Source organism: Tamandua tetradactyla, chromosome 2, assembly GCF_023851605.1.
Source record: "Tamandua tetradactyla isolate mTamTet1 chromosome 2, mTamTet1.pri, whole genome shotgun sequence".
Lineage (NCBI taxonomy): Eukaryota > Metazoa > Chordata > Mammalia > Pilosa > Myrmecophagidae > Tamandua > Tamandua tetradactyla.
In genome coordinates this window covers 213,731,835-213,755,142 of record NC_135328.1, presented here as the reverse complement: position 1 = coordinate 213,755,142, position 23,308 = coordinate 213,731,835, and the positions used below count along the sequence as shown (strand labels likewise).

Sequence of the window (23,308 nt, the reverse complement as noted above, 5' to 3'; positions counted from 1 at the left end):
AGTCTTCGGTCAGGACAGGTGGTCTGATAGATCTGCCACCACTTCAGGGTGCAAGAGGCTTTCTAGTCCCTCCTTACTCAAAGTGTGGTCCAGAAGCAGCAGTGTCAGCACCACCTGGGAGCTGGGTCAAAATGCAGACTCTCAGGCCCTACCCTGGACTTACAGAACCAGGACTTCTCAGGGTGGGATCCAGCAATCTAGGTTTAAGCTCCGCAGATAATTCTTGTGCGTGATAAAGTTCGAGAGACACTGGTCTGGTGTAGGAAACAGGGGAAAACAGCAATACTGGGCCACTAACATTTGGTGATTTGGGAGCATTTGTAGTCATGTCTGAGTTGGCAACTCTTTGCAAGCCACTTGGCTAGCTATATCTTGGACAATAACAAACGCAGGCTCTGAGGCCCTGGGGGTCCTGCCCCCTGCACTGGAATCGGTCTTTATTTTTAGGGAAAATTAGGTGGAGCACCTGGGCACAGGGCCCTCGGTCACTGGGTTTTCTGACTCTTCGGAACGTTACTGGGGGCTGCCATGGGTCCTCTGTAAAGTGTGGGAGCCCCAGGTGGGTGGGGGAGGTGCGGCACCTGGAGACCCGTGGTGGCTTGTTGCATGTGCTCTCTTGAGCTGTAAAATAAAGAGATGGTTCATTGCTGACCTGTCGCTTCTCGGCTCCTCCAGGACTTGTCTTTCAGGTGGTGTCCACTGTGCAGACATTTGGTGAGGTCCTTAGGCTGAGTATTGTCCCTTCCACTCCCCATTCATTCACTCAACACATTCAGTTGAGCATTGGCTTTGAACAAAGTAGCACACTAGGCAGGCAGGGTCCCTGCCCTCCCCCAACTTGCCTCCATGGTTCCTTAGCCAGACCTCCTGGGTGGGAGTTTTATATTTTATCGCTCTTCCCATTTTAGGGTGGGGGGCAGCTAAGGTCCCAAAGAGTGTCCAAAGCTGGTCACAACAGGCCAGCCTCCCATGGCCGCGTTCCTGGTCCACATGGCCGAGAACAGAGAAAGGTGATGCCCACCCCGGTAAATTGAGGAGGAAGAGGAGCAAAGAGCTGTGGCTGGACACTGGGCCTGGCCAAGCTCAGATGCCAGTCTGGGAAAGCGCATGAACTGGTGAGGGATGGCCTGGCTTGGTACCAGAAGGATGTCTCTTATCTTGGTGGTAGCTGTACCCAGCAAGGTCCAGGCCCACTGACTAGGCCCTGCCAGGTCCAGCTGATCAGGGCAAGGCAGCGTGTCCTAATGCCTAGGCAGAATTGAGAATCTCCTGGGGACAAAGGCAACCAGATGCCGCTGTTCCTGCAGTGACCCCCCTGTCCAACAGCATAGAAGGGCCAGCTGTGGCCAACTGGAAGGAGGAAATCCCCTAGTCCAGCATCAGAATCCCGGGGTAGCCTGGAAAACACACACTCATTCACACACACAACAGGTTTCTGGGCCCCTCCTGGGCTTTGGAATCTGCAGGTATGACAAGCCCCCCAGAAGATTCAGGTACACACTCAGGTGAGAGAACTACTGTGCCAAACCCTCCAAGAACGCACTTTCCTTCCCACTCAGGACCCAGGTGGCTGGAGAACTTTCCACTAGGGATACATCTGAACAAGGAACCTCCAGGAAGCCCCCCTCATACAGGCGTGGCGCTTCAGACCCTCTGTCCCAACCACTCAACTCTGCTGTGGCAGCGCGGAAAGAGCCAAGGACAATATGGAAACAATTGGGTCAAATGAATGAGTCTGGCTGTGTTCCAATAAAACTTTATTTTCACAAAAAGGCATTGAGCTGATTGGACCCACAGGCCATAGTTTGCCCAGCTCTAATCTATACTGCTGACCCTCTGGGTTGATGGTTGCAGGAAGGCACACTGGGCTTCTAAAAACCCTTCTCTGCCGAGGTCACCTCGAACACACTTGTGCTAATGAGGGTCTGACCTGCCCAGGTGAAGGGTCTGAGCTGCCCAGGTGAAGGGTCAAAAGACCAAAGCTCAGGAATTTTCAGCTTTCTGGGCTGGCAGGCCTGAGTGCAGCCCTCAGGCATCAGGTGGCTTCTGGAGCTCAGCTCCCCTGGGGCGATGGCAGAGCTATCTTTGGTGTGCCACACAGCTGGGCTTCCTCACCCCGTTTTCCAGCTTGAGCCTCGGCTGGTAGCAGAGGCCACTGTCTGCCCTGCTGCTTGCCGGGGGACACCCTAGAGGACCTGGACGAGCATCTGTTCTGTCTTGGGAAACGAAATCCCAGCTTGGGGTGGGGGTGGGGTGGATGGTGAGGTGCGTGATCATGTGACTAGGTAGGCAACGTAGAAACAAAGGTGCTCCCTTCCCTTCACCATGGCCCCCCAAAATGGTGTCTCCTGAAATTCATGCATTTGTACCTGGGGACCAGTTAGAAACCCCTGGCTGTACACAGGTAACTGGCCAGCACACAAGGGCATGCTAGACAACTCTGTGCATTGCAGCCTGCCTGTGTCCCCAACCTTGACCTTGTACTGGTGCCTGACCCAGAGTGGAATGCATCTTTAGAGAGGGAACACTTTCATCCAAGCACAAACTCTGGGCTCCGTTTATGGAGCGGCATTCACTATGTGAGGCACTCATCCCCCTTGGGAAATGGAGGGTGGAAATTGTGAGGGTCCATTTTGCAGAGGAAGAAAACTAAGACACAGAGAAACAGAGGTCATTTGTCCACAGTGGGGCAGCTGGGAAGTGGCAGTACCAGGGGTATGAGCCAAGTCTGATGACCACGTGGCTGCTCAAATGCCACAAGTGGACTGAGGATCTACTGAGTCGGGTACTGAGCTGGAGGCGAGGTTCAGCCAGCTGGTGTCTGCCCCAGGCTCACAGGAAGTGGTGGTGGTGGGGGGCGAGTCCCAGCTGCAAACCTCATCCAGGACCTCCAAGCTGCCGTCAGGGCCATCTGGGGCATAGGAGCTTCACCTGGGCTGTGAGGACACAGGGTCTCGCACCTGCCCTCAGGCAGCCTCCTGCAGCTGGGAGGAAGGAGCAGGGATTCCTCCCAAGGCTTCTCAGCTGGTGGAGTCAGTGGAGGCTCCCATTTCATCATTCTTCTCTTATCTCTCCTGCTCCAGGCGCAGGCTCTTACCAGCCCCAGCAAGGAAGGTGAGATCCATGGAGCCTGCCCCAGAGCCAGACGTGAAAGCCATCTGCAGCCCATGATAAGCAGAACAGTGATGAAAGCAAATGCGAAGATAAAAGCCCATGGCAGATAAGATCCTGGAGGCCCAGCACTTGGTGGCCATGTCGGCCTTGTCCTTTGTACATCTGAGCCTCACCCAGGCTCAGCCAGAGTCCTCAAAATCCTCCCTTGAAATTCCTGAGCATCCACGTGGAAAGGCAGGAGGGCTGATGGAGGGAGGGAGCAGCAGCCTGAGCTTAGGACAGACCAAACAGGCAGTGAGAGGCAGGAGGCAGTCAACATACCTTTAGTGGGGCCCCTGCCTGCATTGCCCCGGCCCAGAGCCTGGGTTCAGAGTTGGGGGGAAAGAAGACACACGTGCACACACCCCTATGTGCACACCCACAGGTGCACGCCCAAAGTACCTGCACCCTGTGGGACGAGGAAGGGATGTGAAGAAAATGCCAAAGAACAGAGGCTCGGAGAGCAGCCGGGACAGCTGGCCTCCGTCTGGGCCACAGCCCACTTTCTTGATGACCAAGGCTTCATGGAATACAACCAAGCAGCCCAGGCAATTTCCTTTTCTGCCTTGTCATCACTCACTGAGGGCTGCACAGGGCCTTCTGATGGGTTCTCTGGTCCCTGGAGTGAGTGCCTGGGTCCCTGGAGGGGCCAGGGCCATATTCCTCAGTATTCAGGGGGCTGCCTGGATGGCACTCACCCAGCAGTGACTTTCAGAAGCCTGTTGAGGTGGAGAAGCAGTAGGAACATTAGGAATCATTTTCTGCATTTTAAGGCTCAAAGAGGAGTCTTCACAGAGCCGGGCTGGGTCTATAAAAGTCAGCGATGGATGCTGTTGAGTTAGAATTCCAGACCATTGGGACAAATATTTCAGAAGCCTCCCTTAGATGTGACTCATCATGGAAACAGACATCTCCCCTGGGGGTGGTGGTGGTGGTGCTCAGACCTCCCAGCAATGTCCAGACTCCTGCAGAAAGCACAGCAATATGAAAGCAGAAGAGCCAACAACCCCACCACCCCACCCCACCCCACCCTGCCCTGCTCCCCCAGGGCCACAGCCCTTTCCAGGCTTTGAGTGAATGGTGCTGTGGGCACCGCTGATTTTACCGACTAGTCACATAGTGTTTAGAACTTCTGGAATCGGGGCATCAGCCAGACACTGGGCAGGAGGATGGGGAGTGAGGTCTGGGAGCCCAAGAGAGCCTCTGAGCTGCCTCAACTGTGACCCTACAAGGTTCCATTGGGTTCCTTCTCCTGCCCCCATCTCACTGCAGCTGACCCTCCAGAGAGGAGAGAGAGGGTTATGGGCACAGATCCAAAAAGTAACACTGGTGGTCCAAACGTCCAGGCCATCCTCAACTCTGCCAGGCCTTTGGCCAAAACACATAGAGCTGGCAAGTTTGTGATGGTTGAAAGGAAACACTGGAGAAAAGTCTTCTAGAAAGAATTCCAGCCGCAATCCTGGAGCCACCAAGGGGCCTTCCCGGGCCCTTCTCCAGTATGCTGTTGGCGAGTGGCTGTGCCTCCGCGCAGGTGTGTGTGCATCTCCAACAGCATTTGGGTTGTTGTCTCTGCTCCATGTCCTTCAGTTTGATGTACCTGCTTGGGATGCAAAGCGGGTGGGGACCCACGTCAGAACTGCTGGGGCCACCGCAGCACGTCCACATTCTAACTCCTGGAACCTGTGAACATGACTGTCTCTGGAAAAAGGATCTTTGCAGATGTAATTAAGTCAGGGATCTCAAAATGAGGTCATCCTGGGCTTAGGGGGCCCTAAATCCAATGGCAACGTCCTTACAGAAGAAAGAAAGAAGAATTGAGACACAGAGAGGGGCGTGCGATGGTGGAGGCAGAGATAGGAACGATGCAGCCACAAGCCAAGGAATGCCAGCAGCTACCAGAAGCTGGGGAGGGGGAGGCTGGTGGAAGACAGGAAGGATTCTCCCCTAAAGCCTCTGGAAGCAGCCCGGCCCTGCCCACCCTACACCTTGACTTCGAACTTCTGGTCTCTGGAACTGTAAGAGAAGAAACTTCTGTTGTTATAAGTCACCCAGTTTCTAGTTATTCATCATGACAGCTTCAGGAAACTAATACAGGCATCTTCCTTCCCCTTTTCAGTCCCACCTTTCCCTGACCCTTCGATTCAACAGGCAGTTACCCCCAGGCCCGCCCCCACAATACCTGCCTATGACAGTGATACATGAGGGATGCAGAAAGCCACTGCGGGGTACATACAGCAGCTGGTCAGCACTGCTTGCTGAGCACTCGGAGAGCCGAGCTAGGTTGGCTAAGCAAATGATCATATGTGACCCTGCCTATTCTAGTTTGCTAGCTGCTGGAATGCAATATACCAGAAACAAAGGCTTTTAAAAAGGGGAATTTAATAAATTGCAGGTTAACATTTTTTAGGCCACAGAAAGATCCCAATTAAAGCAAGTCTATAGAAATGTCCAATCTAAGACATCCAGAGAAAGATACCTTGATTCAAGCAGGCTGATGAAGTTCAGGGTTTCTCTGTCAAGTGGAAAGGCACATGGCACACACGGCGTTATCTGCTAGCTTCCTCTCCAGCTCCCCGGGAGGCGTTTTCCCTCTTCATCTCCCAAATTTGCTGGCTGGTGGACTCTCTACTTTGTGGGTCTGTGGTGTTCTGTTGTCCTTCCCTGCTCTCTCTGAATCTCTCTTTTACAGGATTCCAGTAAAGTAATCAAGACCCACCTAGAATGGGTGGAGACGCATCTCCACCTAATCCAGTTTAACAACCACTCTTGACTGAGTCACATCTCCAGAGAGATAATCTAATTAAATTTTCAAACATACAGTACTGAATAGGGACTAGAAGAAACGGTTGCCTTTACAAAATGGGATTAGGATTAAAACATGGTTTTTTCTAGGGTAAAATGTATATACATCCTTTCAAACCAGCACACCTCCCCAACTTAACCTGAGGCTCAGCCTTTGACAACTTGCCCCAGGTTACTGCTGGAAGCAGGCAAGACAGAGCTCCCCCAAATAGTTTATCTAAAGGACACACACACACACACACACACACACACACACACACAAAAACACAGGAAAGGAAAGGCTGTAGCTGCTTCAGCCACCTTTTGCTTAGCCAACTGTGTGGACCGAGCAGGAAGCCATGCAAGATAATTGGTGGTTCAACTGTGGTTTCTTTGTTTTCCTGAGCAGCTGCCGTATGCTGGGCACAGGGCTAAGTGCTGAGATCGAGGGTCCACCTGGAGCTTTAGAGTCTGGTTTGGAAGGACAGGCAATACATAAATACATTGATAGGGCAATAACTCCAGAGATTGATGAGTACTATGAAGAAAAGTAAACTGGGGGAGCACAACCACCTTGGAAAACAGTTTAGTAGTTTTTCAAAGAGTTAAATGCACACCTGCCATAAGATCCAGCCATTCTACCCCTGGGCATTTACCCAAGTAGATATACAATCACCATTTGCTAAATGAATGGAAAAAAAGGGAGAGAGAGAATGAATGAACCTATTCTAGGTGTCAGATTCTTTGAGGGTACAAAGATAAACAGGTACTTTTTTATTTTCAGCTGAGCCAGACAGAATTAGTGAGGGATGTGGAAAACATAGACTTGAATTCCAAAAGTATATTGACTAAAAAATGCCCCCAAAGCCTTGCAGAATGTGCTTTGTGGGGGTCTGTTTGTCCTTCCATGGTCAGGAAGAGGTTGTGGCAGGGCCCCCGGCTCCTCTGAAAATGGACAGCTCCATTTTCCTTTGTGTCTCTGTGCCCACTCTCTCCTACTGCCCCCAGCCAGCTGGGTCTTGCTCCTGCCCCCTGCCACCCCCACCCCATGCCTCTGGCCCCAGCTGGCCCGAATGAATGCAGCCTCAGTGTGCGAGCTGCAGAGTGTCCCCACAGACCTGGCCCTATGCCTCATCAGCGCCTGTCTTCCCTCCTTTCCTAGCTCAGCCCAGGGGCGTATTTCCCTGCGATGCAACCAGTGTAGCTCGATGGTTAAACGTGCTGGCTCTAGGACCAGACCCCTGGGTTCTCAAGCCGGTTTCAGTGATGTGACTTCGGGCAAGCCACTTAAAAGTCTCTTAATGTCACTGTAAAGAAGGTAAGGACAGAATCTACACCATAGGGTTGTTGTGAGCATGTATTTTACAGTGCCACAGAATAACTATCTAGGAGGAAATACTTAACTTCCCCATGTGGGGAATTTCTGATAGTCTCGCAAGCAGTGGGGACAACCAAATCAACAGGATTAGCCCTCGATCTTGGGGTTCGCCCCTATGAAACTTATTCCTGCAAAGGATAGGCTAAGCCTACTTAAAATTATGCTTGAGTCACCTGCAGAGAACCTCTTTTGTCACTCACATGTGGCCTCTCTCTCTCTACGCCAACTTGGCAGGTGAATTCACTGCCCTCCCCCCTACGTGGGACACTACAATGGTTGTATCAACTATAGACTTCAGTTTGCAGTAATTGTATTTTTTCTTATATACCACCCCATTATTAACACCTTGTAATAAGGACACATTTGTTCTAGTTCATAAAAAATAAACCTTTCTCATATTTTTACAATTAACCATTGTCATCGTCCACTCTAAATTTCATTAAGTTATAGTGCCTGTTTTCATCCTCTAGGTTTCCTTTTGGTGACACAGATGACCCTAGCCTTCCTCTTTCAACCATAATCACACTCAGCTTTGTTAATCACACAATACTGTGCTACCTTCACACAGTATTGTGCTATCCATTTCCGAACCTTTACAATCAACTTCGTTAAACATTCTGTATCCTTAAGCAGTCTCTACCCACTTCCTATCTCCTGATAACCTATGCTCTCAAATCACTCTCACAGTTTGCTCGTTATAGTTAATTCCTATTTGTGAGACCATACAGTATTTGTCCTTTTGTTTCCCTCGACACAATGTCCTCAAGGCTCATCCATATTATTGCATATAGCATAACTTCATTCCTTCTTACAGTTACATAGTATTCCACCATCAGTATATACCACACTTTGTTTATTCACTCGTCAGCTGATGGGCTGTTTCCGTCTATTGGCAGTGGTGACTCTTCCTTTCTTCACTTGCTTTCTGCATGCTTGAGGTGCAGACAGTGTTTCATAGGATCTCTTTCTCCTCAACTCTTCTTCTTCTTGCTGGGTTTCCAGTTAGATTTTTCTAAAACTTTTGGTAGGCTCGTTGACTTAAGTGGGCTCCAGCAGTGGGCCCCTTGTGTGCTGATAACAAAAGCTTGTATACGGCCCTTACCTTATTAACTCATTTATCTTTGCAAAAAACCTACGAGGTCGGTACTGTAAAGTCTCCACCTTGATGTGCTGAAGGGGCAGAGAGGTGACTTCGGGGATGAGACACCTGCAAGTTCCCCCGGGCCTCCTGGCTGCAAGTGGTCCCATCAGCCCAGGTGCCACCACCTGCTGCATACTCGTCAGTTTCCCGGGGCGGAGGCCGGAGCCAGAGGCGTGGAGATGGGCACGCGAAGCCCGACGCCGTCTCCTGGCAACCGGGCCTCAGTCACGTGGCCCGCTCGCGCCGCCCCACGTGGCCCGGGCGCCGAGTTGGGGTTGGAGCCGCCACCGCGGGCCGGGCGGGGCCGGCAAGTTCGTTTCTCGAGTTCCGAGCCCGACAGCTCCCGGCGGCGGCCGCGCAGGTGTCCTCGGCGGCGGGCGGGATGGAGCTGCCGGCCGTGAACCTGAAGGTGGCGATGGGCGCGGCGGGCGGGGTGGCGGCGGCGGGCGAGGGCGGGTCCGTGGGCGTTTGGGGCGTCTGCCGGGGCCGAGGAGCGCAGACGTGAGAGGACGAGCGTCTGGGAGAGAGGCGGGGAGAACGGGCAAGTTCCGACCCCAGGTGAGCCAGGGGTGGCCAGACAGACCCTCGCAGGGGGAAGGGGCCACGGAAAGGTCAGCAGGGCAGACCGAGAAGGGGAGCTGGAGGCCGGTGGGGAGGAAAAAGGTCGCCCCTTTCCGAGTCAGCCCGCTCTGTGGGGACTGCTGAGGCCTGCGCGCCCCGCATTCCCTCGAGGCGGAGGATGGCCTGGGGGCGGGGCAGGGGCGGGGCCAGGAGCCGGGGGCGGGGCCACGAGGAGGACACCTCCCCCCCGCCGGGGAGAGGGACGAGAGGGGCGAGACCTCTCACGTGAAGGCTTTGGGGTGGGCTGCTTGGCTCCGCCTTTGTTTACTGAATCAGGCAATGGAAAGCAGATGTTTCCAGACCAGCGGCTTCCCAGCTTTCTTATTTCGTAATTAAGAAACACGGCCGCCCATAAAAATTACTTAAAAGCAGAAAGCCCCAGTTAGTGCAGTTGGGAAAATGCGGTGGCGCTTCCTGGGGTGTCCCCACTTCCTGTGCCGCGTCCTCCGCTCGATCACGTTGGTCAGCGGAGGTTCTTCTTTTTCTCTCCGACCCGCGTCTTGGCCGTTTCTGACCCAGGGGCTGTTAACTTTGGACTGGAAGGGGTGCCCCTTGGGCCAAACCTGTCCGTCTTAGGTCTTGGCGCAGCCTCCTTTGAGACCGTATCCATGCTCTCCTTTAACTCGCGAGTGACGATACGTATTTAGCACCCCCTGTCTCAGACTAAAGACTAAAGGAACCCAAAGGACGAATGTTCCAGAACGACACGTAATCCATGTTGGATGATTAGGCATGGCCTGTGCTGTGGTTTCACCGGGCAGATTTCCCTTCTTAATCATACTTGCTTCTGCAAGTTCCCTTGAGGCTTCCAGTCATCGGCTGGGGCTAGGGAAGGGGGCTAGGTTTAATCTTTAATTGGGAGATTTCTTGGGGTCAGTACCCACTTTGTTCCTGTGATGTGGAGTTAGTGCAGAAGTTATATGCCTGCCTGTATTCAAAATTTTGTCCATTAGAGCTTTGCATAGAAAAAGTGATGAGAGAGAACCAGGCCAGGGACAGAGCTGCAGGAATGGAGAAGACAGGAGAACTGTCATTTATGGTCTGTCTGTGGTGTGCCAGCATAACTGGCATTGTCATCTTTTTACAGATGAGCAAAGTAGTTAAGAGAGGATAAGTAACTTGCCAAGGGCACACAGAGATTAAATGTTGGATTCGAACCCACAGTGTCAGACTCCAAAGCCATGTCTTTTCCTGGGTGTCAGGCTAGTTAGGCTGACTTTCTGCCCTGGCTATTTCTGTCCATCAGAGCAGGGGTTGGGGCTTATTCCATTTGAACCTTTTTAAAGCAATTTTATGTACCTGGTACTTCAGGTCCTGCAACAGGTGTGAGCTGTGCTGATTTCTGATGTCCAGAATGAAAAGGCTGGCCCTTTTCCCAGGCTCCTAGTAGCTACCAGTCAGAAACATTAAGAGTTGGGCGGTCCTGAGGGGCTAGCGTTGCCAGATAAAATACAGGCCATCCAGTTGAATTTAAATTTCTGATCAATAAGGATAAATTTTTAGTATAGGCATGGCCCATGTGAAATACTGTTTTTTGAAATTCAAATTGCACTGATGTTTTGTGTGTTTCTTTGCTAAATCTGGCAAGCCAGTGGTGGAAAGCTGTTGATGCTGTGCTCCCAGGCACCTAAGTGGGACGTTCTGAAGTCAGAGCCTGTCAGAAGCTGGGGCAGTGCTGGCTCATGTTGTTTGAGTGTCTCCTTGTGCCCAGCTAAGTGATAGATGCTGCTCTTTGCTCGCCATAGTGGGCAGTGGTGCCAGGTGAGAAGGAGCCACCCCATGCCCTTTACTCCCAGAGCAGTCTCTCCCTGAGCCCCATCCTTCCCTGTCTTGAAGCAAGTCCTGAGCAGGAGGAACGACGCTACGAGAAGCTTAGAAAGGACTAGACTCAGATTCATGAAGTCTAAGGGAAGAAGCCCCTGATGGTCTGGAAGCTGATCTCCTAAGAGTACCACTGGCTACCAGGTACCAGGGCTGAGCACCTGGCAGGTATTGTGTCGAGTGCTTCAATCTCCTTGTACCCCTAGATCCACAAAACAACCCTAGGAAACAGGTGTTATTACCCCTACTTTACAGAAGAACAAGTGGCCTCTGAGAGGCCAAGGGTCTGGGTCACACAGCTTCTAAGTCACGGAGCCAGGATTCAAATGCACATATTTGAATCCAGTGCCCACGCAGATGACCATTCCATGACCCTCTGTGGCACACCTGACTAGTGCTCCTAGCCTCAGCCATCTTCAGGTGTCTCGCTGTCTCACCTAACAGGTTGCTGAGTCTTTGAACAGGGCTGTTAGAAATATGTTCCTTCTGTTGATCTTAGATCTGTTTGCTGCTCATCTAGGACCCCACTCTCTATCCACCCCCCCCCCCCCCCATAGCAGACAAAGAGTTTAAGTCCTGCTCTACTTGATCCTTTGGTTTCTCCTTAACGTTCTCTTCTCCAGGCTAACCCACTTCATTTCCATCTGCCCTTCTTCATGTGACCCTTTCCTTGCTCCTCCAGTTCCTAACAGTGGAGCACGTTGAATAGAGCACAGGCCTTGGAGCCAGATAAACCTGCACTGAGGCCAGGCTTTGCTACTTATTAGCTCTGTGACCTTGAGCAGATTTCTTAACCTCTCTGAGCTTTGGTTTCCTTGCTGCAAAAGAGGCTAAAAATACAGCCTGCCTTCTAGATTTATTATAAGAGGAGGATCTGGTGGTCCAGGAGGTAGTGTCACATTAAAGCTAACCTAAAAACCCAGGCCAAGTAGACCTATCCTGAGGTTTGAGTCTGGGCTCTTTTATTAGCTTTATGATTTGGGCCAGTTTGCGTAATCTCTCAAAGTCTCTGTTTCTTCATACGCAAAGCAGGATTAATACTCTACTGCGTTAGAGTGTTAGGTCTACAGTTGTAAGGATGACCTAGCCAAGTCGTCAGTGCAGGGTAGATACATAGCAAGCAGGTCCCCATCAAGAGCAGGAATTGATGTTCATGTTATATGATGTGTCCACATGGCACCTAATGCTTGCCAAATGGACACTTACAGTGATGCCCTGTCTCTGGCAGTTGCTGCACCCCCGTGGAACAGACGACTGATGCTCTGCCTCAATTCACAGATAAGCAAGCTAGGCTGAGAGGCATGAAAGTACGCAGCCCTGGACCAGAACTCAGGGCTCCTACCCCCATCCAAGGTCCCACAACCCCCTGCTACCTTGTCCCACTGGCCGTCCCCCTCCCCTGGCACACTGGACGCTCTCTGCCTGGGAAAGAGCCAGAGCATATACTGTGAGCCCAGAGACTTGGGTCCTACTTTCCTCTTGCCCAGCTGGAAAAGGCACCATCTAGATCCTGGCCCCTCCTTCTCCACTTTGCTCCAGGCCCCTCCCCTGCTTCCAGCTTCTTTCTCCACCTTGCAGTACCTGACCATCCCAGCATCTCTTTGAGCCAGCAGAGTCCTTTGTGCTGACAGTGAGTCACTGGCGCCTCTGAGTAGGGGCTGCCAGGAAGGGCCCAGCTGGACTTGGCTCCTCTCCAGAGCTTTCCCGACCTATTAGGGCTCCCTGGGCTGCATGGGCGTGCCTAACCTATTACAAAGAAGGGGAAACTGAGGCAGAGGAGACTTCATCTTCTTTTCCCAGGGGCTTAAGAGAAGATCAAATGGTGCTAGGTTTTGGAAACATTTATAAAGCAAAAGTGCTGTCATTTAGGGAGGACTGGATATCTTTTGAGGATATATGGTATTTCCACATTATCCTTTTTGCTTCCCTAACAGGCTGCATGGTTCAGGACCTTTGCCAGGTGTGCACTCCCTATTAGAGGCCTGTCTGGCTCTAGGCAAAGTCTTTATCTCACAGGCTAAAAGCCTTTCATCCTCTCCCTCCCTAACAAATCAGGGCTCGACAGCACCAAGAAACACCCAGCTATTAAAGACCCGTTGCACGCACAGTCTAGATGCCAGAACCAGAGCCAGCGAGAGAGACCTTGGGAAGGAAGATTGTCTCTGGAATCAGAAGCCAACAGTGGTAGGGATTAGGGATTGATTTTCTTGAGGAAAGTAGTGATATGAGCTGCCCCCCAACCCCTCCTTTCACAGTGTCTTCTCCTGGGGTCAAGGCTGGGAACCCAGGATCACCCTAGTTGGCCCCGTGGCCTCTGTTCCTTGGGCAGTTGTTTGTGTTTAAGATAAAGATCTACTTCACCCCCCAGTCCAGTCCGGTCCAGCCCTGCCCACCTCCAGCCCCTTCCTCTCCTCTCCTCTCCTCTCCTCTCAGAACACAGGCTTCTTTTCAGTTCCCGGAATGTTCTAAGATCCCTTCTACGAAAGGGCCTTTGCAGTGCTGCCCTTTATGCCTGAAATGCTCTTCTCCCCTCTCTGCCCTGGTTAACCCGTTTGCCACCTTCATCTCACTTAAATGTCACCTCCCAGAGAAGCCCTCCCTAACCACCACCCACCCTCCCCTGCCCCAGATTGAGGTTCTTCCCCTTTGTTAGAAGGTTCCTTCAGGATGGGGGGGGGCTCTCATTTGATCCCACATTCCTAAGACTGATTATCTGATTCATGTCTCCCCGTTAGCCGTAAATTCCGGGGGACAGTGCTACATCTTCTCTGCTCACCCCTGGACCCTCAGGGCTGGTGTGAAGCAGGTGCCCAGTGGTGCCGCCAGCCAGCTGGGTGACCTCAGGCAAGTCACTGCCTTCTGAGCTTTAGTTTTTTTTCCCACTGTCAAATGGGGATAGTAGTGCCTCAGAGAATCGTGAGGATTACATGTGTTTATATAGGGAAAGTGCTTAGAACAGTGCCCAGTACATACGACACCCTCAACCATGAACAAAGGCAGGTATGCCAAGGGTCCCTTCTAGAGCTGGCGCTCTGTGATGTACAGACTCAGCCTTTTCACTCGAGACCATTCTCTGCCAAGTTGGGCACAGTGGTCCACACAGACTTATTTTTTATTTTCCTGGTCTTCTGTAGTGGGAAGCAGGCGTTCCTCTGGGCTGTGGAGCCCAGCCCCTGTGATTTGCTCTGGCTCTGGGAACTGGGGGTGGATATGAAGTACCCCAGCCATGTCTGCCCGGGATTCCATCCTCCTCCATGTGGAGTGAGTTACCTCTGGTGTTTCATGGGAACACGGGCTCAGGCATAAGAGAGGCTCTCAGCAAGTGACTGCTTTATTGCTTGCACAGCACAAAGGGTCCAGAAGAGCTGAGGAAAAGATCCCACTTTGGCTGGTCCTCTGGAGAGGTCAGCTGCTGGGGTGAAGGTCAGTGGATGGCAGCACCACCTGCCTCTCTTGGCATCAGAGATGAGGGACACCTGGACTGCTTTTGTGCTGGACTTTTACACACTTCATGGGGGAGGGGCTCTGCCAGTGAGCTTTGTGCCCTGGCAAGCAGAAGCAGCTGGAGCTGATTAAGATTTAACAGCTCCCCTGCCTGCCTATGGTCACTTGCAAAATAGAAACATACCAAACACCTGCAGGCAAACAGGAGGGGGATAGGCGAGGGCTGGGCCTGGCCCCGGCCCCTAAGTGTGTCCTCGATTTCCCTGACACCCCGTGTATAGAGCATGTTCAGATTTGTCTTGAGTCCGGGTTGCTGTTCTCAGCCTAAGGCCAATGCCCCTGGTGTCCAGGCTGAGAGTGCTGGTTTTGGAGTCAGATTTTATTCTCATTTTGCCACTTGATGTCTGTGGGATCGTGGTCAGCTTAACTTACCTCTAGGCCTAGTTTTCTTGTCTGTAGAATGACAATAATCAATATCTGTTCCCGAGGCTGTGGTGAAGCCCAGAGGGGGTTATGTGAGGTGCCCGGGCGTGGCACCCAGTGAGTGTGCAGTACATAGTGATTTTTCTAGAAATGTTCTTCCTTCCTCAGCCAGGGCTCTTTATCATCTGTGGAGATCAGTCCTTCCACCTTTTCACCCAGGCCAGAGACCTGGGTCCTTGCCCGGGCCCACCCTCGCTTCCCAGGCCCAGCACGGTGTCCCCGTCCCAGGCTCTTGGCATCTTTCTCTCCTAGGCTGGTCCCCTCTGTCCTTGGAATAAATGTGTTCATGGGCCTCCTCTACCACTGGGTCACATTGCAGCTTCTGACTTGAGACTCAAGGACTCACAGTCTCAGCACCACCACCCCCACCCCAGCCTCAGCCATCGCTGTGTCCTGCACCTCGTGGCTCCCTGCACCCCTGGGTCCTGCCTTCCTGCCTTGTTTTCTGCGTGCCTGCTCCCTGGAATGCCTTTCCACCCTCCCTCCCCTTGGCCTGGCAGATTCCTGCTTGTTCTTTAGCACTCAGCTGGGTGAGTGTTCTAACCATGCTTCCCTCTCCCAGTTATGTCAGTTCCTTCTTTATTTTCTTTGTCCTGGGACTTTTTTTATATATATATTTTTATTGACAAATCTTCATACACATACAGTCCATACATGGTGTACAATCGGTGGCTCACAATATCATCACATAGTTGTGTATTTATCATGATCATTTTTAGGATCACTCCAGAAAAAGAAATGAAAAGAAAAATCCCGTAGATCCATATCCCTTACTCCTCCCTCTCATTGACCACTAGTATTTCAGTCTACCCAATTTTTTACCCTTTATCCCCTGCTATTATTTACTTATTTTTTGTCCTTATTTTTTTACTCATCTGTCCATTCCCTGGATAAAAGGAGTATCAGACACAAGGTTTTCACAATCACTGTCACTTTGTAGAAGCTATATCGTTATACAGTCATCTTCAAGAATCAAGAAAAAAGTGCATAAAAATAGATAATCAGGAAATACCAGATAGTATTGTCTTATTTATTCTTTGAACATATTTATATTGAGTACCTACTTCCTTCGGGCACAGCGTTATAAAAGTAATAAAATAGGCTTATGGTAGTAAAAGTCCTGGGGCGGGGGAGGGACTTTATAAACTATAAGCTCGATATTGCATATCGTATGGGGAGACATTTGTGCAGAGATCTGAATTACAGAGGTTGGATAGAAGAGTATTTCGTGGAGAATGATCCTTCTTCAACAGTCCTTATTGGGGAAAATATTTCCTGTCCAAACACAGAAAGAAAATAGAGAAATAAAATGAGTGTGGCTGGAACTTGGTGAAGCTGGGGAAGAGTTAGTAAGCTGAGATTGTAGAAGGGACCGTGGTACGATATTGTCAGCTATGATTCATTTTCCCCTTTGTAACAAAGAGAAGGTAGAGAACTAATTCCTACACTCCTTTCTCAGACACCCATTATCTTCTCCCTTCATTCTACGCTAGTGTTTTCTCTTTATACATCATTTAAAAAGCAGAAACCATCAAATGCAAAATAACTCCCTTAATTCTCCACCGATAAGCCTATCATATTTTTTCTTCCCTCCTATTACAATGGGTATTGTGTCCCATCTCATCACTCACTTTCCTAACTATAGGAATATATTATAACATATATATAGAATATGTATTTCATTCTTCAGCAATAGCCTCTATATCTAATGTCATTAATATGTTCTTCTTTCTTACAATTCAGCATTAATACATATGCTAATACCTCCCAATTCAAAATAACCCCTTACCCCTATCTCCCTCTCAGCAAACCCCTTCACATGGGCTTCTGCCCCACCACACCACCAAATAGATTCTCGAAATGATCAACAAGTCTCCATGTTTCCATTTCACCGTGGTTTTCATTATTTCCATCTTATTTAACCTCTCAGCAGCATTCTACTGAATTGACCACTATGTTGCAAAATAACTAATGGAAAATTTCTTACCCCCAAGGTTAACAAAAACACCCCTCTCATATCACTACATCTATCTCTATAATAATCAAGAGCTTGGGGAAATTTTATTTTGGCATTAATTCTGTAGGGGGTTAAAGCTTTGTGTTGAAAAGTTAAAAGGTTCTAATCATAGCATAAATGAATTTATATTTTCATGGAGAACATTATTGGCATACCACATTTTACAAAATAATAAATATATGTGCATATAAAAAACAAAAAGAATCAAGGCTACTGGAACACAGTTCAACAGTTTCAGGTGCTTCCCTCCAGCCACTGCAATACACCATAAACTAAAAAAGGGATATCTATATAATGCATAAGAATAACTTCCAGGATAACCTCTCGACTGAAATCTCTCAGCCACTTTATTTTGTCTCATTTCTCCCTTCCCCCTTTAGGTCAAGAAGGCTTTCTCAATCCCATGATGCTGGGTCCTGCTCATCTTGGAGTCCTGTCCCACATTGCCAGGGAGATTTATACCCCCTGGGAGTCATGTCCCACATATGGGGGAGGACAATGAGTTCACCTGCCAAGTTGACTTAGAGAGGCCACATCTGAACAACAGAAAATTCTCTGGGGGTGACTTTTAGGCATACTCATATGTAGGCTTAGTCTATCCTTTGCAGGAATAAGTTTCATAGGTGCAAACCCCAAGATTGAGGGCTAAGCCTATTGATATAGTTGTCCCCACTGCTTGCGAGAATATTCCTAGGGTCTTTTTGATTACCAGGAGTAGGGACCAGTTCCAGCAAAGGGGGGCTGTTATTTTAAAGACAAACAGAGCAATGGAAAAGAGTAGAATATCTCAGAAGTACAAGAAGAGCATCCAGAGAGAATTTTTAATGTACATTATACCATATTACTCCCCTACAGAACCCCCCCAGTGGCTCCTCTCTTTGCATTTGAAATAAAAAACCAACCTCCCTTTGGAGGCCCTTGAGGCTCCTCCTCTCCAGCCATGCCAGGCCGATGTCCCTTTCCTTGGTGCACTGGCCATTCCCTCCCCCCTTGGCTCCAGGGTCCCAAGAAATCACATTCATGTGCACCCACTCTGGCCTGTTCCGTTGAGGCCTCCCCCCGATTCCAGAGCAGACTCCCAGCATTTCCTGGAGGAGCCACTGGCCTGGGAAGCAAAAAGGGCTGCAAGTGGCAGCTCCCCCACCCCCACCTCTCTGTCCACTCCTGCCACCACCCTGGCCACTTGTTGCTGCTGGCCTCCTCTTTTCAACAGGCCTTTACAAAGCCCTCATTGGTCCTAGGAGGGCCTCCCACCCCCAGCCCGCCATGATGGTCACCTTCACGAACCTCTTCTCCCCTATTTTGTACCACAGGCAATCCTCCTGGTTCACTGGCTGCTGACGACCTGGTGAGTGACTCCAAGGGGCCTGCCTGCTCCAAAACCAAATAGCACCTTTGTGGAAAGCATTGTCGGGGAGCCCCCACAGCTCCCCTAATATCACAGGACAGGCTGTTCCCAGATGCTTCTGTCACTGCTTCCTTTCAGGAGCTTTCAGACCTCATCCTAGGACATGCATCCGGGCGAGGCGGTGCCCACAGCTCAGGTCCCCCTCAGACCCCACCCGAGGTTCTTCAGGGCTTGGCATGACTGTTCCTCCCAGAAGCCTTTGCATCTGGGAGGTCAGTGTTGCTGAAGCCAAGGGGCTGGTCTCAAATACCAAGGATTCCTGAAGCGGTTCGGGGTGGCCAGTGGGTAGAGCTCTGTGGATCTGTAGACCTGGGTCAGGCTCTGCTGGGTGACTCTGGGCAAGTCACTTAACCTCTCTGTAACTCGGTTTCTTTATCTGTAAAATGAGATATTAATGGGTTGTGGTTAATGCACGTGCATGTAAATGAGTTAATATAAAGCACTTAAACTGTAGTGCCTATTCTCCTGGTATTAACTATTATTCTCAGTGGGTCAACAAGCAGACGGATAAACAAGCAATATCAGTGAGGAGCAACACCCTGGAAAAGACACTAGGGTGGGCACTGGGTTAGGACGTGACCAAGGGGTACTTCAAGGTTGGGAGCTCAGGGAAGGGGTTCCGGGGTGATCAGAGCCAAGATTAAAGTGTTCAGGGCACGGGGGAGAGCATGGGCAGGGGCTGGCAGCTGCAGGGGGAGCTTGGCGCACCCGAAGGGCAGGGAAGAAGCCAGCGTAGACCTGGAGGTTTGTGGAGGGTGGGCAGGTGAGGGTGGGGCAGTGTTGGGGGCTGGCGCTTCTGGCCTGTTGATGAGACTCTTAGTCTAAGTGGGTCAGGAAGCTGTGGGAGGGTTTTTAGCAGAGTGAGGTTGCCTGGTTCCCTTTACTGGCTGCTGTTTAGAGAATGGCCTTCAGGGGCAGGAGCAGAGGGGCGACCGGCAGGAAGGGATGACGGCTAGACCTGGAGGGACGTGGCCCGTTTCCAGGGCTCCTTGGAAGGCAGAGGCGACGGGATTTGCTGACCTCTGACCCGCAGCCAGGGTGGAGAAGAGCAGGTGGACCATGGCCTCTTCTCAGCGGGGGTGCTGAGTCCCAGGAGCATGAGGGGGTGAGCTGGGGAGGGGGCGGGGGCCTGCAGGGTGGGCGCAGCCTGGCTGGGCTGAAGGTGCTGCCTCCGCAGGGGCTGCATCGTGTTCTCGGGCCCCTATGCCTGGGCCAACTTCAGCATCCTGGCTTTGGGCGTGTGGGCTGTGGCCCAGCGGGACTCCGTGGACGCCATCAGCATGGTGAGCCCCAGGGCAGCATCAGGGTGAGCCCTGGTCCCTGCCGTGTCCACCCTTCACCCACCCTGCTCTTCTCTCTCTCCTGTGCCCCGCTTTTCCATTTTCTAAAGCGTTGCAAACAAGCCCACCCAGGCCTCCAGCCCATGTGGGTCTTCCCTAGCCTGGCCTAGCTCCCTGCTTGCTTCTCAGAGCCCAGGGTCTACTCCCTGTCTCCCCTGGGAAAAGCATGTGCGGGGCCCCACCAGCAGCACCCCAGATCGGCAGTGGAACACCCATGCTGTGGCCTGAATCTCAGCCTCCTCTTTAGTGGGGCAGGATGTGACTGGGAGACTTGGCTAAGAGAGGACCTCACCTTTCTGAAGTCACGAATTAACCCAACCTAGCAAAAATCTCTGCAGCGGGAGCTTCCCAGCCCCTAGTAAGCCCCATCAGGTCAAGGTCCCAGTCTCCCCTTGGTGTTGAGAAAGGCTTTCCTTAGTGCACGGAGACTAGATTGCATGAGTCGAAGGGACCTGTCAGCTGGGAGGTTCTGGAACCAAGTCTTAGGCCTGGTCATGCCTCCAGAGTGCCAGGGAGGTGAGGGTTAGGGGCTCCGAGGGGGAGCGGCCAGTAGGCCCCTGCTTCTCTCTGCCCCCCAGGCAGGCAGCTTCCCACCCTCCGCGTGCGGCCAGTCTGGAAGTGGTGGGGTAGCGGTGGGGTGTGCCAGGCTTGTCCTTGCGCACAAACTTGTAATGACACAGGGTCTGACAAGTCTTGCACCGGGCCTGTCTTGCAGTTTCTCGGGGGCCTGATGGCCACCATCTTCCTGGACATCGTGCACATCAGTATCTTCTACCCGCAGAAGGACCTCTCGGACACGAAGCGCTTCGGCAGCGGCATGGCCATCCTCAGCCTGCTCCTCAAGCCTCTCTCCTGCTGCCTCATCTACCACATGTACCGGGAGCGCGGGGGCGAGCTCCAGCTCCAGGCTGGTGAGGCCGCCCTTCACGGCCGGCCCGGGGGGGCGCCACCATCCCCTAGCCTCTCCTCTGTCTCTGGCCCACCTGACCCATAGCACCTGCGTCACCCAGGGCCCCAGGGCAGCCGGGAGTAGGGGTCGTTCAGCTCTGGGCAGTGTGCAACCAGCACCCATTCCAGCCTGAGGGTGGGGGCATGAGCCGAGTCACCTTCTCCTCACAGCTCCTGCCTGCACCCCCTTCCCTGGAGGCCCCACTTTCCTGCCCAGGGTGGGTCTCCCTCTCCTGCTGGGCAGGCAGGGAGCCTTTGTGCTGGCCAGGGCAGCAGAAGCCTTGCCATAGGATGGGCCTCTCGCCTCCAGCCCGGCCCTACCCCAGCCTCCCTCGCCGTCTGAGCTTCTGAGTCGCTTCTTGAGGGGCTGAGCCACTTTCCTGCTCTCTGCAGATGTCCTCATTTCCTTGCTCTGCAAGAGAGGTGGAGGGGGGATGGGTGTATTCTCCTTTTGCTCCTGAGAAGAGAGGCCTAGTGGGGCCCAGCTGCCTGGGGGAGCAGCTGGGACAGGACGGGAGTGACTGGGGCTTCCACCCGCTGTACCTTGGCACGGCGGCCAGGCCCAGGGGCTGGGTGCCAATTTGCCACAAAGGGAAGCTGGTCCATAAAACGTTCCTTTTCTCCCTTTTATGTTCTTGCACCTTGAGTGAGGCCACTCGCCTTTACCAAAGCCCATCATGGGTATTAGACATCACACAAAATGCCAGCACTAGTGAAGCTGCCAGGGTTCCTGGCCTCCCAGGGAGCACAGCAGTGTCCCTTCCCTGGCTCCTGAGCAGGGCGAGAGCCATTCACCTGGGCAGCCAGCTGCAGCCCCCCAAGCCCGGAAGGCTGGGCAAGCTGGGCAGCTCCTGAAGCTTGGTGGAGCCTGAGGCTGAAGGCCCGGAAGGGGCGCTTGTGTGTGGCCTTGAGCCCCCACAGGGAGGATCCTCCCAGGCAGCCCCCTGGGGTGCCCAGAGCAGAAGAGCCGGTGAGATCAGGCCCCAGCCACAGCATCTGATGATGAGGGAGGGGACCAGGTGCCCCAGACCAGCATGGGCACCTCTCCCTTCACACCTGTGTGTTGCCCCCAGCACTGCCCTGGGCCCACCCAACCCCTGAGGGGAGGGGATAGTAACCTTCCTCCTTTGGGCGGATGCCCAGAGCCCTTGAGACTCGTCCAGGATCCCAGGACAGATGAGCATCCTGCCCCTGCTGTGCATGTCTAGCCCCTGCTCTCCTGGCTCCAGGGCCTTCCGGTGCAGTGACAGCTGGTGTCCACCCCCTGGGAGGGGAGCCGGAGGGGGTCCATGGGCCAGCCCTGGATGCTCTGGGGCAAGGTGGCCGAGAGCGCTGGCTTGGGAGTCTGCCTGGGTTCAAATCCCAGCATCACCAGTGTTCTTGTAAATTTGGGACAATAAAAACTCCTGCTCCATCGTGCTACAGGAGAGTTGAGAGATGGACAGACATGCGCTAAACCCTCAGTGCCTGGGAGTGGCCACCACTGTCATTGCCCTTGGTGCCGACATGTGCAGCTCCAGCCTTGCTGGCAGGGGCTGCGGCGGGCACGGGGGTGGGTTTGGACTCGGGCCGTCCTGATAGCTCACCTCTCTCTGTCTCCCTCTGGCCCCAGGTTTCTTTGGACCGGCGCGGGAGCGCAGTGCCTACCAGACGATTGACTCATCAGAGGTGCCCACTGACCCCTTTGCAAGCCCCGAGGGCAGGGGTCCAGTGGCCCAAGGGTACTGAGGCAGCCTCCCTGGTGGGCTGCCTTGCCGTCTTCATGCCTGGGAGGCCACGCTTGGGCGGCTCCTGTCCTCCTCCTCTCGGACCTAAGGTGCAGCATGTCCTCGCGTTCCCTGTCTCAGCGGTTACCTGAATCAAGTGCCTCAAGAGGCCAGGAGTCCCCTGCACGCCCAGCCCCCTGCACACCCCTGTCCCCACTTCCCAAGCAGCTTACTCCCACCCCTTAGCGGCTCTGTGCAGGCCCTGGGTTGAGTCATGCCCCAGCTGGGCAGGGTCAGCATCTGAGGGCAGCGAGGCCCCTCCCCAGTCCCCTCCTAAACCAGCCCCTCTGCCCCGCCGATTGTCGAGCTGAGAGCTTCAGGTGACACTCAGCCCTGGGCGCAGCCCCGCATGAGGTGAGCTCCCCATGCTTCATGGTGCCCAGGGACTCCCAGCCTCCAGCTGCTCTTCTTGGAGCCGTGACATTAAAGTTTGGGAATTCTGTAGTCAGGCTGTACTTTGAGCCATGTTTAATCTCCCAGCTGGCCCGGGGCTGGGACTTGCCATTTCTGGGAAGATATCTCGTTCCAAACCCCCAAGTGGAGCTTGGGTTTAGGTGCCCAAGCTCTTGAGGCAGGAGGGAGCAGAGGTGTGGCCACAGCAAAGGACACTGTTGGGTGTGCAGATCCATCCATTTCTCTGAATCAGAGACCCTGGTATTCTGCATCCTGCCGTGCCGTGTAGTCACTGGGTGACCTTGGGCAACCGAACATCTCCACCCTCAGTGTCTTCTGGAAAAGGGCTAATGGCTGCCCTTGGGTGACTGTGCAAATTACAGGTACAGTGCCTGGCCCAGGAGGACTCCATAAGTGATAGCAGAGCCATTAGCAGGGGAGCTGCTCCAGGAACTAGGAGGATGTTGGGTCAGGAGGTCAGGGGCCAAGTCCTGGCCACAAAGCTGACTTGGACTGTCAGGTTACCAGAAGCCCCACAGGTCCCATGGCCAGTGCCGGATCCCACTTTGGGGGTCTTAGCAGTCACAATCACTCTTCTCCCCCGTGGCCTCTGG

The 23,308-nt window shown here is 52.8% G+C and overlaps 1 protein-coding gene across 1 annotated transcript; it reads left to right on the top strand.

Annotated features, from left to right (window-relative positions):
• The first annotated feature begins 8,711 nt into the window (after nucleotides 1-8,711).
• On the top strand, nucleotides 8,712-22,749 carry AGTRAP (angiotensin II receptor associated protein). Its single transcript, XM_077151308.1, has 5 exons — nucleotides 8,712-8,862; nucleotides 18,153-18,187; nucleotides 19,425-19,530; nucleotides 20,303-20,498; nucleotides 22,148-22,749. Exons 1-5 carry the CDS (start codon nucleotides 8,836-8,838, stop codon nucleotides 22,261-22,263), a joined length of 480 nt encoding a protein of 159 aa, XP_077007423.1. The 5' UTR covers nucleotides 8,712-8,835; the 3' UTR covers nucleotides 22,264-22,749.
• The last annotated feature ends 559 nt before the right edge of the window (nucleotides 22,750-23,308 follow it).

Excerpts from the sequence above, each read along its gene's own strand:
- AGTRAP (XM_077151308.1), top strand. The coding sequence starts at position 8,836 with ATGGAGCTGCCGGCCGTGAACCTGAAG. Across the intron at positions 8,863-18,152 it reads TGCCGGCCGTGAACCTGAAG|GCAATCCTCCTGGTTCACTG; the intron begins GTGGCGATGGGC and ends TTTGTACCACAG. Across the intron at positions 18,188-19,424 it reads CACTGGCTGCTGACGACCTG|GGGCTGCATCGTGTTCTCGG; the intron begins GTGAGTGACTCC and ends CTGCCTCCGCAG.